Below are 12026 nucleotides of genomic sequence, written 5' to 3'. Positions count from 1 at the left end.
TTGGGATTAGGTTAACAACCAGGATTCTCTTTCTCTGCTTTTTGGTAGGATTCATTGTCCATCCAAATGAAAGAAGTTGCACAATTCCAGTATACAATGATTTAATTCCAAAATGTTTTATCGATCTCGTCTTCATCAGGGTGGTCTGAGCTCTCTGACTTTGTTTTTAGTTTGGTTTATGGTGATTCATAAGTCACAAAATAACACTCACTTAGTAACTTAGACCTGCAAACATTACTACAACAAAGTCCAACAGGTCAAGAAACACAAACAAACAAGCTGGTTGTTTATCCAGATGATCTAAAACATTTATTTGGAGGTCTAAGTGAAAGTCAGCACACCTGAAGAGTTGCTAATAATCCTTCACTGCACAGGAAAACTGTGTGCACACAACTACAACACACAGTGCAGAGGGTCAAAGTTGAGGTTGGGTGCTGATCTTCAGTTTGAGTGAGGACACATCCTCCTCACTAAAGAGGAAGTCCAGGTCCTCACCCTGGTGCTTGTCATCTCCCTGTCACTGTGACTTTGTCCTCTCCTGCCATGAGACCTGTCCAACCCAAAGTCTTCCCTCAGCACTCCTCTTCTCTGTTCACCTCATTGGCTTCTGCTGCAGCTCCTGATGAGCTCAAGTCTCTGGTACTGGCCTACAATCATAGGTGTTGATTTGGGTATGGACAGTAGGGATATGTCCCTACCAATATAAAGGCAATACTCAATTGTCCCCAATATTTTATATTTTTGACTCTCAAAAACATCGTCATCATGACTCTAGAGTTGGGGTGGGCAATTATTTTTCATGAGGGGCCACATCACAAATTGATCAGGCTGCCATGGAAAAGACACAAATGATATGAGGTCCTAATAATGGGAAAATCTCTAAAAATAGAATGGTCATAAGTGCTGTGTGGACTTCTACTGTTGGTCATACTTTCTGAATTGCCGTGTTGAACTGGGGGCTAATATTTTGTTTGCAATGTCAAAAACTTGATGTTCTACAGTGTACTATGCATGTGACATACAGGTTGGAATATGTAGTTTTGAGTCTTTTAGTGCTGATGAAGCATTATTGACATATTGACTTTTTTTCCCTAATTGACCAACCTGTTCTCACTCCCAGCACATCAAAAACAGAAGCTCACTCAGTGCCCCCTTTTTTTCAAACTATGATGCTGTAGTTGGCCCTCTAGTGTTATTTCAATGCCATCAAATCAAATGACATAGTATAAAGGCCAAGAAAGTCCCTCAGTGGAGGAGCTGGAATGGATGGGTGTATGTGCCAATTAAACACAGGACTTTCACCCAAAAGACCACTGTTCATTTCCTGTGTAAAAACAATAGTCAGTGTTGACTTAGTCAAAATGTGTGTAACTTAAAGTCTATGTAAAGGAAAAAGACATTATATGTGTTAAAAAATATTGCTGAAAACATGTGAAAAGTCTGAGAATTATGTAGTACTGAATTGTAGAGTTAGATCATAAAACTGTTGTTCATAATTTTTGTGTTCAGGATTTTTTGAGTGTACCTGAAACATGTCTTGGTGACATGCTGGAGCCATGGTCCCCTAACATTATAAAAGCTCCATGAACCAACACATGAATAACACCACCTCTCCCTCCTTTCACCATCCCTAACAGTTATTTTCAAACGTACCTTCAGCGATTCTCACAGTCCAAATCAGCCCAGCAGTTCTCTTCAGCTCACTTCAGTTCCAATAACCTGACACAGAGGAAAAAATACCTCTGGCTCTTCTGGCTCAAACATGCCTGGACATGTCCAATAAAGCTGCTAGATGGAGCATCCATGTTTCAGGTTTCAGGTTGTAGTGGTGTGTGATACTGATGCAGCAGAGTGGACATGCCCCCAGCATTTTAGAGAAGCATTATACATTATAGATTATTTTGTCACGTAATTTAGTTCAAGCAATTTTTATGACAAAACACCCCACTTATAACATGATCCACGTGCATTACAGCATTGTATTATAGACATTTCCACTGATTTGGGCTTGATGACTTTAACAGTATTTGACACAAGCTTTTTACAGCTTGCAGCCAGTAGTATGACGGTGTGTTCTCCTGAGTACATCACTAACCCTCTGCATACAGACTGTGTGTGATGATTATGACTCAGCCAGTCAGCTATGTTTTAGAACCTGCCATGTGACACTTTGCAAGTTAGGCATGCTGGAGGCCAGACTCAGGTGTTCAACAGGACGGACCCAGACAAGTGGTAGAGAGGATTTGGTCAGATCAGAACATTGTGCCGCTGCTCACTAAACAGATACAGTCATTCTGACAGATTATATGCTTACACCTCCATCCTGTAATCACACGGGGCCTATAAAAGCCAGTGACCTACCAATTTGAGAATCCCTGCTGTTTTGCACTGTGCACCAGCTCATCGCATGGTGCTATTACTGGCTTTAAGATCCATGTGCAGATGTCAGGTCCATTTTATGGAAACCTAGTTTTTATTTTCCTCTCACATTTGAGTTTGTTTTTGCACTTTTTTCAGAGGAGTGCAAGATTGTAATCATGGACTTTGAAGGATTTCAGAGGGCAGGGTTATGAATTGATGATCTCTTCTTAGTTGGAGAGGTGGTGCTGTGATGGAGACATCATTATTTAGTTATGAATGAGCAGGCTCGTATCCCTTTGGCCTGAATGAGTTTCTTTTTGTGTGGCATGTGCTAAGCTGCTTGGTTTTAGTGGTAAGGGGAAAACGAGGGGTCACTACCCCACACAGACACAAACTCAGCCTCATCACAGACTCCCCATTGGCCCGGGCTTAGTCATGAGACCCTGGCAATGAGAAAGCTCTCACCCAATAAGGCAACCTGTGGGGAAAGCCCTGGTCCAATAAGAAGGCCCCCTGGGGTAAGGCTGGGGGATTACCAGCCCGAGCCTGCGGATTGAGCTCCAGGGCGAGGGAGGGGGGCACGAGTCGAAGCACAGGGCTGCCCGGTCGCCAAGGCCAGCGGCCCCCTTTAAATGGTTGCTACGGTGCAGGTATCAAACGTGCGAGAGTCGCACACAGTCACGGTCATGGAGGGTATTAAATGGCAACAAAGAGACAGTTATTCTGCAATAATCCGCCCTGCTGAGTGCAAGTTATTCTCCAATAATCAAGAGGCGAGAAGCAAGCGGGACAGCGCTGTGATCACAAGAGCATGGTGCTGCATGGAGCTACACTCACACACACACACAGGTCACACCACATCAGGCCAGACACACAAACTTTATTTATCACTAGTACATACACACAATTTATGTGTCCCCAGTCCATTCAGAGATGTTCACTAATCCAGGCTCAGTGACACACAGACAACACGCTGTGTCCAATAACCACATTTTCATTCAAAACAGAAAATATCACTTGAAATGCTAAAATAAAGGCATTAAAAGCAATCATGACAGCAAAGAGTAATAACATGACAAAATTATACTCATCTCAGATGTGCCTAGGATTTTGTTTTTTACCCAGTAGTTGTTGGGAGAGAGTCTAGCCATTTGTGCATCTGAACAGGAAGATGCATGTATTTTATTTGACAATACAGTGCCATGACCACACCATGAGACTATGTAAATTTGCATTAATGTGGTAAAATTTCTTGATCTGTCAATTATTTAATTTGACAGGGTCAGGGGTCAGCAATCTGCAGCTCCAGAGCCTCAAGCAGCTCTTTTGCACCTCTGCAGTGTCTCCCTGTGGCTTTGACAGAAAAAGAATTGGGAATCAATAATGATTCTTATTTGAACATTTTTATTTTCATTTATTGTTGTAGGCCTAAAGTGATTCTTACATTCTCCCAATGTAAAAATAGGTAGGTTATACACCGAATGAAACAAGAATTTTAATACACGTCAACTAAAATGTGTCTTGTCATTTTATACCAAATTTTGATACCTACAGAGCAAATCTCACCAGTGTCAGTGAGCCAATAAGCACACAGCCTTTATTGATTCACTTGAGCCATAATAATAATGGTCATTTGCTTTCTAACTTTACACATCATAAAGCCAGGCAAGTGAAGTGTGGTTTCAGTGGGTGTTGGACTGCCAGGATTAGTCCTTGTCACATATCCTGTTTGGCATCTTCATGAAGAAGGTGCAGCCAGAAGGAGCAAACTGTCCGGTTTGGGGAACTTTGAATCGGTTCTCTGCTCTTTGCAGATGATGTGATTCTGTTGGCCTCAGACCGTGAGCTTCAGTACATACTGGGATAGTTAACAACCGAGTGTGAAGCAGTCAGGATGAGACGCCACGTCTGAGGCCATGGTTCTCTGCTGGAAAATGTCAAATTACATTCTCCTGGTTAGAAGTGAGTCACTGCCCCACCTGAGTTCAAGTACCTCAGGGTCCTGTTCACAAATGAGGGGGAATGGAGACAGGGACCTCGGACTTGTTTGTCCCATTGTACCCAGCACTTGTTTGAAATCACCAGCAAAGAGCCTCAGCAGTCGTTTAGGTTTAGGATGAAGATATTCAAAAACTGGCTTCAAGGCTCATTGAGATGGTACGTCAATCCTACTGTAGGAAAATATCAGTCATCATTTCATCTAACTGCCACTGCTATGCACAATGAAATCATGATGGGAAAAGTAAAGTTATCAAGGCAGATACTGCAATAAATGCAATGTATAAATCACTGTATGGGTAATTTCACTTTTAGCCTCAATAAACTATGTATAAAATATTGTATCACAACATTTTAATGAAAGCCGAACTGCAGATTGATACTATATGCATAAGTATTTTATCACTTTTATTTCACTGTCTACTGATGATGAATGAAATGACAATAATTTTGCCACTTTAATTCTTCCATCCTCCTCCATCCCTCTCTCCTCCACCAGGTTGGAGTGTATGTGCAGTCTGGGCTCACAGTTTCGTCGTGGGGCTGGTGTGTTGGACATGGTGTTTGAGTCTCCCTTCCAGCTCTTCACCTGCGGCTACGATACCTTCATTCGACTGTGGGACCTCAGACTCAGTCCAAGGTATGCTGCCATCTCTCTTCTGTCAGGGTCAACTTGAAGAGTCAGTGCAGCTGTCGGTGCTCCTGAAGATTTTATCTTGTGACCATAAAAACTAGGGCTGAGTATTGATTCAGATTTCCCAAATCGATTTGATTCGTTTCACAAGGTCCTAATTTGATTAATTCTGATTCACGATTTGATTCAATTCTGTATCATTGCAGTTGGTGATATTTTTAGTTATAATACCAATTTTGCTGAGATATGACAGAGATTCTGTAAAGGGCTTTACTTCTCAATTAATGCTGTCAGTTGTATAAGGAACCCTCAAACCTGGTCCATTATTAAAAATATTAATGTTAACATTGACGCCAAAGTAGTTACATTAATCATGTACTTTTTATAAACATGACTTGCTCAACACACCACAGTTACTGAAACTGTGCATGACAAGATCTTGTGCTATGAGATCTTGTGCCTAAAGCTGGTCATGTGAGGCTAACAGGGTTAAACTGCAGGCTGTACCACACATCCATACGAGAAAAGGCATATATTAATAGACTGATTTTGGGATTTTATGAATCGATACTGGACCATACAAAGAATAATCATTTTGAATTGATTTTTTAAACCCAGCCATAATAATTATAATAATGTTACTTCCTCTTAGCATGCAGAAATTTAACTATTTTAACCAGTGCTGCTAATGTATTTTCCTCAGTGTATCTCAGTGACTGTAAGATCTGTTTATTTAAATAGGGACACCTATAGTGAATCTACTGTACAACGCTGTAGATCTTTACCACAACATGCTTGAGACCAAAAGGACCATTGAGGTCCCCCTTCTCAGTATTTCCTCTGGGAATTCGGGGTCTAATAGAGCTTGGGGTAGCTTACATCCATCACTTGGGCTGATTCCAATGTTTTCAATCAGTATGTTACATATGACTACTTTTAGACCAACAAAATAGATGTTTTAAAAATAATTTAATTTAAAAAACTAAACTATGGAGGAAATTCTGCAAATGTAAGATTTATAATTGCAGTGTACCTTTTATAAAGCATTTAAAATGTGCATATTGTTTTACTAAGCAGAAGAAACCAGAGCCTGTTAATTCTGTCTAAATGTGCTTATTTTGTCTCAGTTATAAAGAAGACCTGTGTTGTTTTCCTGATAAAAGGAAATAAAAACAATGAAATGGCCTCTTAAGTCAGCCTAAATGCATTTATCTCTCATTTACAGTTTTAATATGTGTAAATGTTTTCAATAAAGTAATTATATAAGGTGATGTGAAAATGGCTGTAAAAATATCCATCCATCCATCCATTGTCTTCCTCTTATCTGGAACCGGGTCGCGGGGGCAGCGGTCCAAGCAGGGACGCCCAGACTTCCCTCTCCCCGGACACTTCAGACACAGTCTAGTCACTCCAGCGTGTCCTGGGTCTTCCCTGGGGCCTCCTCCCAGTGGGGCATGCCTGGAACACCTCCCCAGGGAGGCGCCCAGGAGGCATCCGATATAGATGCCTGAGCCACCTCAGCTGGCTCCTCTCGATGTGGAGGAGCAGCGGCTCTACTCCGAGCTCCTCCCAGGTGACAGAGCTCCTCACCCTATCTCTAAGAGAGCACCCCGCCATCCTGTGGAGGAAACTCATTTCAGCCGCTTGTATCCGAGATCTTGTACTTTCGGTCATGACCCAAAGTTCATGACCATGGGTGAGGGTAGGAACGTAGATTCACCGGAAAATGACCGCAATACTGCTGCCGCTGCCCCAGTCCATCTGTCAATCTCACACTTCATCCTCCCCTCACTCGTGAACAAGACCCCATGATACTTGAACTCCTCCACTTGAGGCAGGGACTCTTCTCCAACCCGGAGGGAGCGAGCCACCTTTTTCCAGTCGAGAACCCTGGCCTGTGACTTGGAGGTGCTGATTCTCATCCCAGCCGCTTCGCACTCGGCTGCAAACCGCCCCAGTACATGCTGAAGGTCCTGGTTCGAAGGAGCCAACAGGACAACATCATCTGCAAAAAGCAGAGATGAGATCCTGTGGACCCCAAACCGGACTCCCTCCGGCCCCTGGCTACACCTAGAAATTCTGTCCATAACAATAATGAACAGAACCGGTGACAAAGGGCAGCCCTGCCGGAGTCCAACATGCACCAGGAACAGGTCTGTCTTATTGTCAGCAATGCAAACCAAGCTCCTGCTCTGGTCATACAGAGGCCATACGGCCCTTAGCAAAGAGCCCTGAACTCCATACTTCCGAAGCACCTCCCACAGAATGCCACAAGGGACACGGTCGAATGCCTTCTCCAAGTCCACAAAACACATGTGGACTGGTCGGGCAAACTCCCATGAACCCTTAAGCACCCTGCGGAGGGTATAGAGCTGGTCCAGTGTTCCACGACCAGGACGAAAACCGCATTGTTCCTCCTGGATCCGAGGTTCGACTATTGGCCAAATTCTCCTCTCCAATACCCTGGAATAGACTTTTCCAGGGAGTGTTATGCCCTGGCCTAGGGGAACCCTGGACATAACAGATAGTGTGCTCCCTCTGTCTTCCCACTCCAAAGAAGGCCAGCGACCAAGTTGCCAAGTTCAAGAAAGGGTGCAGTTTTAATTTACTTCAGGGGGAGAAACAGGCCAAAATAACAAACATAACAATCTAAAGAAAACCCTGAACTTACCTAACGAAAGTAATAGAAAATAAATGACAAAATACTAACCTGATCTCCTAACTGAATATAAACAGGAGAAAACACGGTTAAAAATAAAAGCCCCCCCCACTAAACTGCCCTAGTATTTACACTTATTTACAATTTTCACAAAAGCTTGAGGCTTATTCTGCACATGCTCCCAGTGATCTATCAAACAATTTCTCTAAGTAAATACAAACAATCTTACGTCTACTCGTCTACAAAAATTACTCTGACCAAACAATTCGCAACACCGTGCTGGCTGTTCTTTGTGGTAGAGAGGCAGGAGAGGAGACAGAATGCAGGCCGCCGGCGTTCAAATAGGCCTTGGGCTCTGCCCCCCCAGCAGCAATCCTCCTCATCATCATCATCCTGCGCCACCTGTTCCCAATTCACGCTGGAGAGCAAAACACACACACACTGGGGAGAGGAGACACTGTAGCAAAGGACAAACACATTCACAAACGACCCACAGGGTCTTAACAAGGACGCTGAGGAGTGTGATCCCCCTATAGTTGGAGCACACCCTCCGGTCCCCCTTCTTGAAAAGAGGGACCACCACCCCGGGCTGCCAGTCCGGAGGCACTGTCCCCAGCTGCCGCACAACATTGCAGAGACATGTCAACCAAGACAGCCCTACAACATCCAGAGACTTGAGGTACTCAGGGCGGATCTCATCCACCCCCGGTGCCTTGCCACTGAGGAGCTTCCGAACTACCTCAGTGACTTCAGCTTGGGTGATGAATGAGTCAACCTCTGGGTCCCCAGCCTCTGCTTCGTCTACGGAAGGCGTGTCAGTGGGATTGAGGAGGCAGGCACCGGAGACCTTACGACCACAGCTCCAAATGACCGCGTCAACAATGGAGGTGGAGAACATGGTCCATTCGGACTCAATGTCTCCGGCCTCCCTCAGGATCTGGTCAAAGCTCTCCTAAAGGGGAGAGTTGAAGACCCCTCTGACAGAGGGTTCTACCAGACGTTCCCAACAGACCCTCACAATACGTTTGGGCCTGCCAAGTCTGTCCAGCTTCCTCCTCCACTAGCGGATCCAACTCACCACCAGGTGGTGATCAGTTGACAGCTCAATCCCTCTCTTCACCCGAGTGTCCAAGACACACGGCTGAAGGTCAGTTGACACAACTACAAAGTCGATCATTGACCTCTGACCTAGGGCGTCCCCGTGCCACGTGCACTGATGGACACCCTTATGCTTGAACATGGTGTTCGTTATGGACAGACTGTGACTAGCACAGAAGTCCAATAACAGAACACCACTCGGGTTCAGATCGGGGGGGCCGTTCCTTCCAGTCACACCCCTCCAGGTAACACTGTCGCCACCCACGTGGGCGTTGAAGTCCCCTAGCAGAACGACGGAGTCCCCAGTTGGAGCACTTTCCAGCACCCCTCCCAAGGTCTCCAGGAAAGCCGGGTACTCTGCACTGCCGTTCGGCCCATAGGCCAAAACAACAGTGAGGCACCTATCCCTGACCCGAAGGCGCAGGGCAACGACTCTCTCATTCACCAGGGAAAACTCCAACACATGGCGGCTGAGCTGGGGGGCTATAAGCAAGCCCACACCACCTCACCTCTCACCGTGGGCAACTCCAGAGTAGAAAAGATTCCAGCCTCTCTCAAGGAGTTGGGTTCCAGAGCCCCAACTGTGCGTGGAGGTGACCCTGACTATCTCTAGCCGGTACCGCTCAACCTCCCACACTAGCACAGGCTCCTTCCCCCCAGTGAGGTGACATTCCATGTCCCCATAGTGAAATTCCATGTCCTGGGATTGGGTTGTTGGGGCCCACGACTGCCACCCATACCACACTGCATCGGCCCCTTCTGAACCCTCCCGCGGGTGATGGCCCTACCAGAAGCCTGGCCCACATTGCTCATTCAGGCTGAGCCCAGCCGGGTCCCCTGGGCAAAGGACCGGCCACCAGGCACTCGCCTGCGAACCCCGACCCCAGGCCTGGCTCCAGGGTGGGGCCCCGGTAACGCCAATCCGGGCGATGTAGATATCCCTGGTCTTGTACTATTCATTGGGGGCATTGGAACCGCTCTTGGTCTGACCCGTCACCTAGGACCTGTTTGCCTTGGGAGACCCTACCAGGGGCAACAAGCCCCCGACAACATAGCTCCTAAGATTATTCAGGTTCTCAAACCCCTCCACCACGATAAGGTGGCGGTTCAAGGAGGGGCTGTAAAAATAGTCAGGAACATTCATTTATGCATGAATTAACTCTTACCAGAATGTATTGATGAGGCTTATTGTGACTTGTCATTTTTAAAAAAATTGGGTCCTCAGCTAAAAAGCTTGGGAAACATCGTTCTTGTGTATGGTGGGCATAAACTGATTTAATCTTGACCAAAATAAAACAAAACAAAGAACTAAAATCTGACATTAACTCAACTGCAGTTTTTCATTAAGTGAGGAAGACTTAAACCAAATTTAGATTTCTTGTCAAAGTAACCCAGTCATTGTGATGATGTCATGAAAACCTCCTTTGTTCCCTCCTTTGGTCTCTTGTCAGGATGATAAAGCTTCAGAATATCACTCAGAGGATGGTGTGCAAATCATCCCAAGCCTCCTGTTTTATTTCCAGCAGTGTGAGCACATGGAGCTGAGCTGTGGGGTCCATATTAACGCAGCAGTCCTCTCCTCAGTATATGTGCCAGCGGGGTCCCTGACATGTTTGGAGAGGCCAGGGTATATTTTAGGGTTAGAGGGTCTCAGGCTGCTTCTGGAGGATCAGTCAAGTAAGACAAATCAGATCTGATTGTCAGATCGCTCTGGGGACTGTGAGAGGGGCTGGGCCGGGGTGAAGGTTGGCAGAGGGGGGTCCCTCTTTAGATATCAATAATTCATACGGTCAGATCTCACCGGCCTCACAAGGCTCCTGGGGTCATCCAGGAGGTTCAGGTTGTCTGGAAGTTGGGACGCACCACCAAAGAGAAACACACAGTGATAGACAAATAAAACAAATACAGATTCTGCATGGTGCTTTATAGATCCAATGTATGATTGATGATCAATCTGATTGTGAATTCTAGCTGTTACCATTTCTATCACAATATTTGTCATTTTATATTGTGATATCACTATATTCAACTAGATAGTCATTTAGTAAGTTTTCTGAAAATTCAAAAGAGAAACAGTTCTATGCGTAAACTAACCTCTTTGGTTAATCCCGATAGTTAAATGGAGATTGGCTCACGTTCTCTATCATGCCACCCAACCCTACACTCTGAGAAATAAAAGTGCTAACTAGAACCATAAAGTTCTACCTTAAACTAAACATGAAGACATAAAGTTTTACCTAGAACATCTGTAAAAGGTATCACCCAGAAGCTCCTATAAGAGGTTCTACAGAGAACCCTTCTATGGTGGAATGGTTCAGTCCAGAACCTTTCCACTTTCTAAGGGTGCTAACAAGGACCCATCCATGGGGTTCTACTGAGAACCTTTTTTTTATATCCTGAGGGTTTTATCTAGAACCCACCAGGGGGGCATACCATGACCTTTTTTTGTTCCAAGAGGTTTATCTGGAACACACTCATTGTGTTCTACTGAGAATTTCTTTATATTCTTATCTAGAACACACTATATTACTTATACTATGGCACAAAGAACCCTAACAGAAGGCTTCTTAGTGGAACCCTTGACAAACCCTTTCTACAACAGAGGGCTCTTCAGAAGCAAATGGTTCAGGCTAGAACCTCAGACCTTCAGGAAGAATCCTTTTGCAAACCTTTTTTATAAGAGTAAAAAAAGCATGACAGTGTTTGGAGATGAATATCAGATATAGTCATGGGTGCTTAGTTTTTGTTAAGAAGTGCAAGATTTGTATGGAAGGAAGATTTTCATTGAAGTAGCAACTCAAAGTACCATTTCCTGCAAAACAGAGGCTTCAGTCATGATTCACATAAAGCTGCTATTTTACAATAAAGCTCAGTGTAAGTTTATATAGCACTATTATATAGACCACCATATATAATATTATATTTCTATTATATAGAAATTGAAAATTGTGCAGTTAGTGAAAGATAAACGCACATCAGGATAGACCAGGTACTGCTGATAGAAAGAGTAAAATTAGCAGGTAGTCAACAGCCATCAGTAATCAGTACACACATTATTTAACCGTTTGTCATTAGTTGTTACCTGGTGTTTCTGTAGTGGTAACAAAACATTAAAAAATATACAGTATTGGCAGTTTAAGTAAATCTAAAGCTCCCTGTGCACTGCAGAGAAAATATCACACCAAATTTTCTTTAAAGGTTCAGTCAGTAACTTTCTTAATCCTGACAGTACTACATAAGACAGGTATTATATGAAAAAAAGAGGTTCCTCTGGCT

At 44.4% G+C, this 12026-nt stretch overlaps 1 protein-coding gene across 1 annotated transcript in view; it reads left to right on the top strand.

Annotated features, from left to right (window-relative positions):
- Window positions 1–12026, top strand: part of fbxw4 (F-box and WD repeat domain containing 4) — a 61310-nt gene that overhangs the window by 45577 nt on the left and 3707 nt on the right. Inside the window, exon 7 of the mRNA XM_084736140.1 lies at window positions 4859–4999. Within this exon, the coding sequence (XP_084592266.1) occupies window positions 4859–4999 (141 nt within the window). The remainder of the gene's footprint in view (window positions 1–4858; window positions 5000–12026) is intronic.

Source organism: Lutjanus erythropterus, chromosome 14 (genome assembly GCF_056507025.1).
Source record: "Lutjanus erythropterus isolate fLutEry1 chromosome 14, fLutEry1.hap2, whole genome shotgun sequence".
NCBI classification, from domain to species: Eukaryota; Metazoa; Chordata; class Actinopteri; order Lutjaniformes; family Lutjanidae; genus Lutjanus; species Lutjanus erythropterus.
The sequence above is the reverse complement of the archived record's forward strand: the minus strand, read 5'-3'. Positions and strand labels throughout refer to the sequence as shown.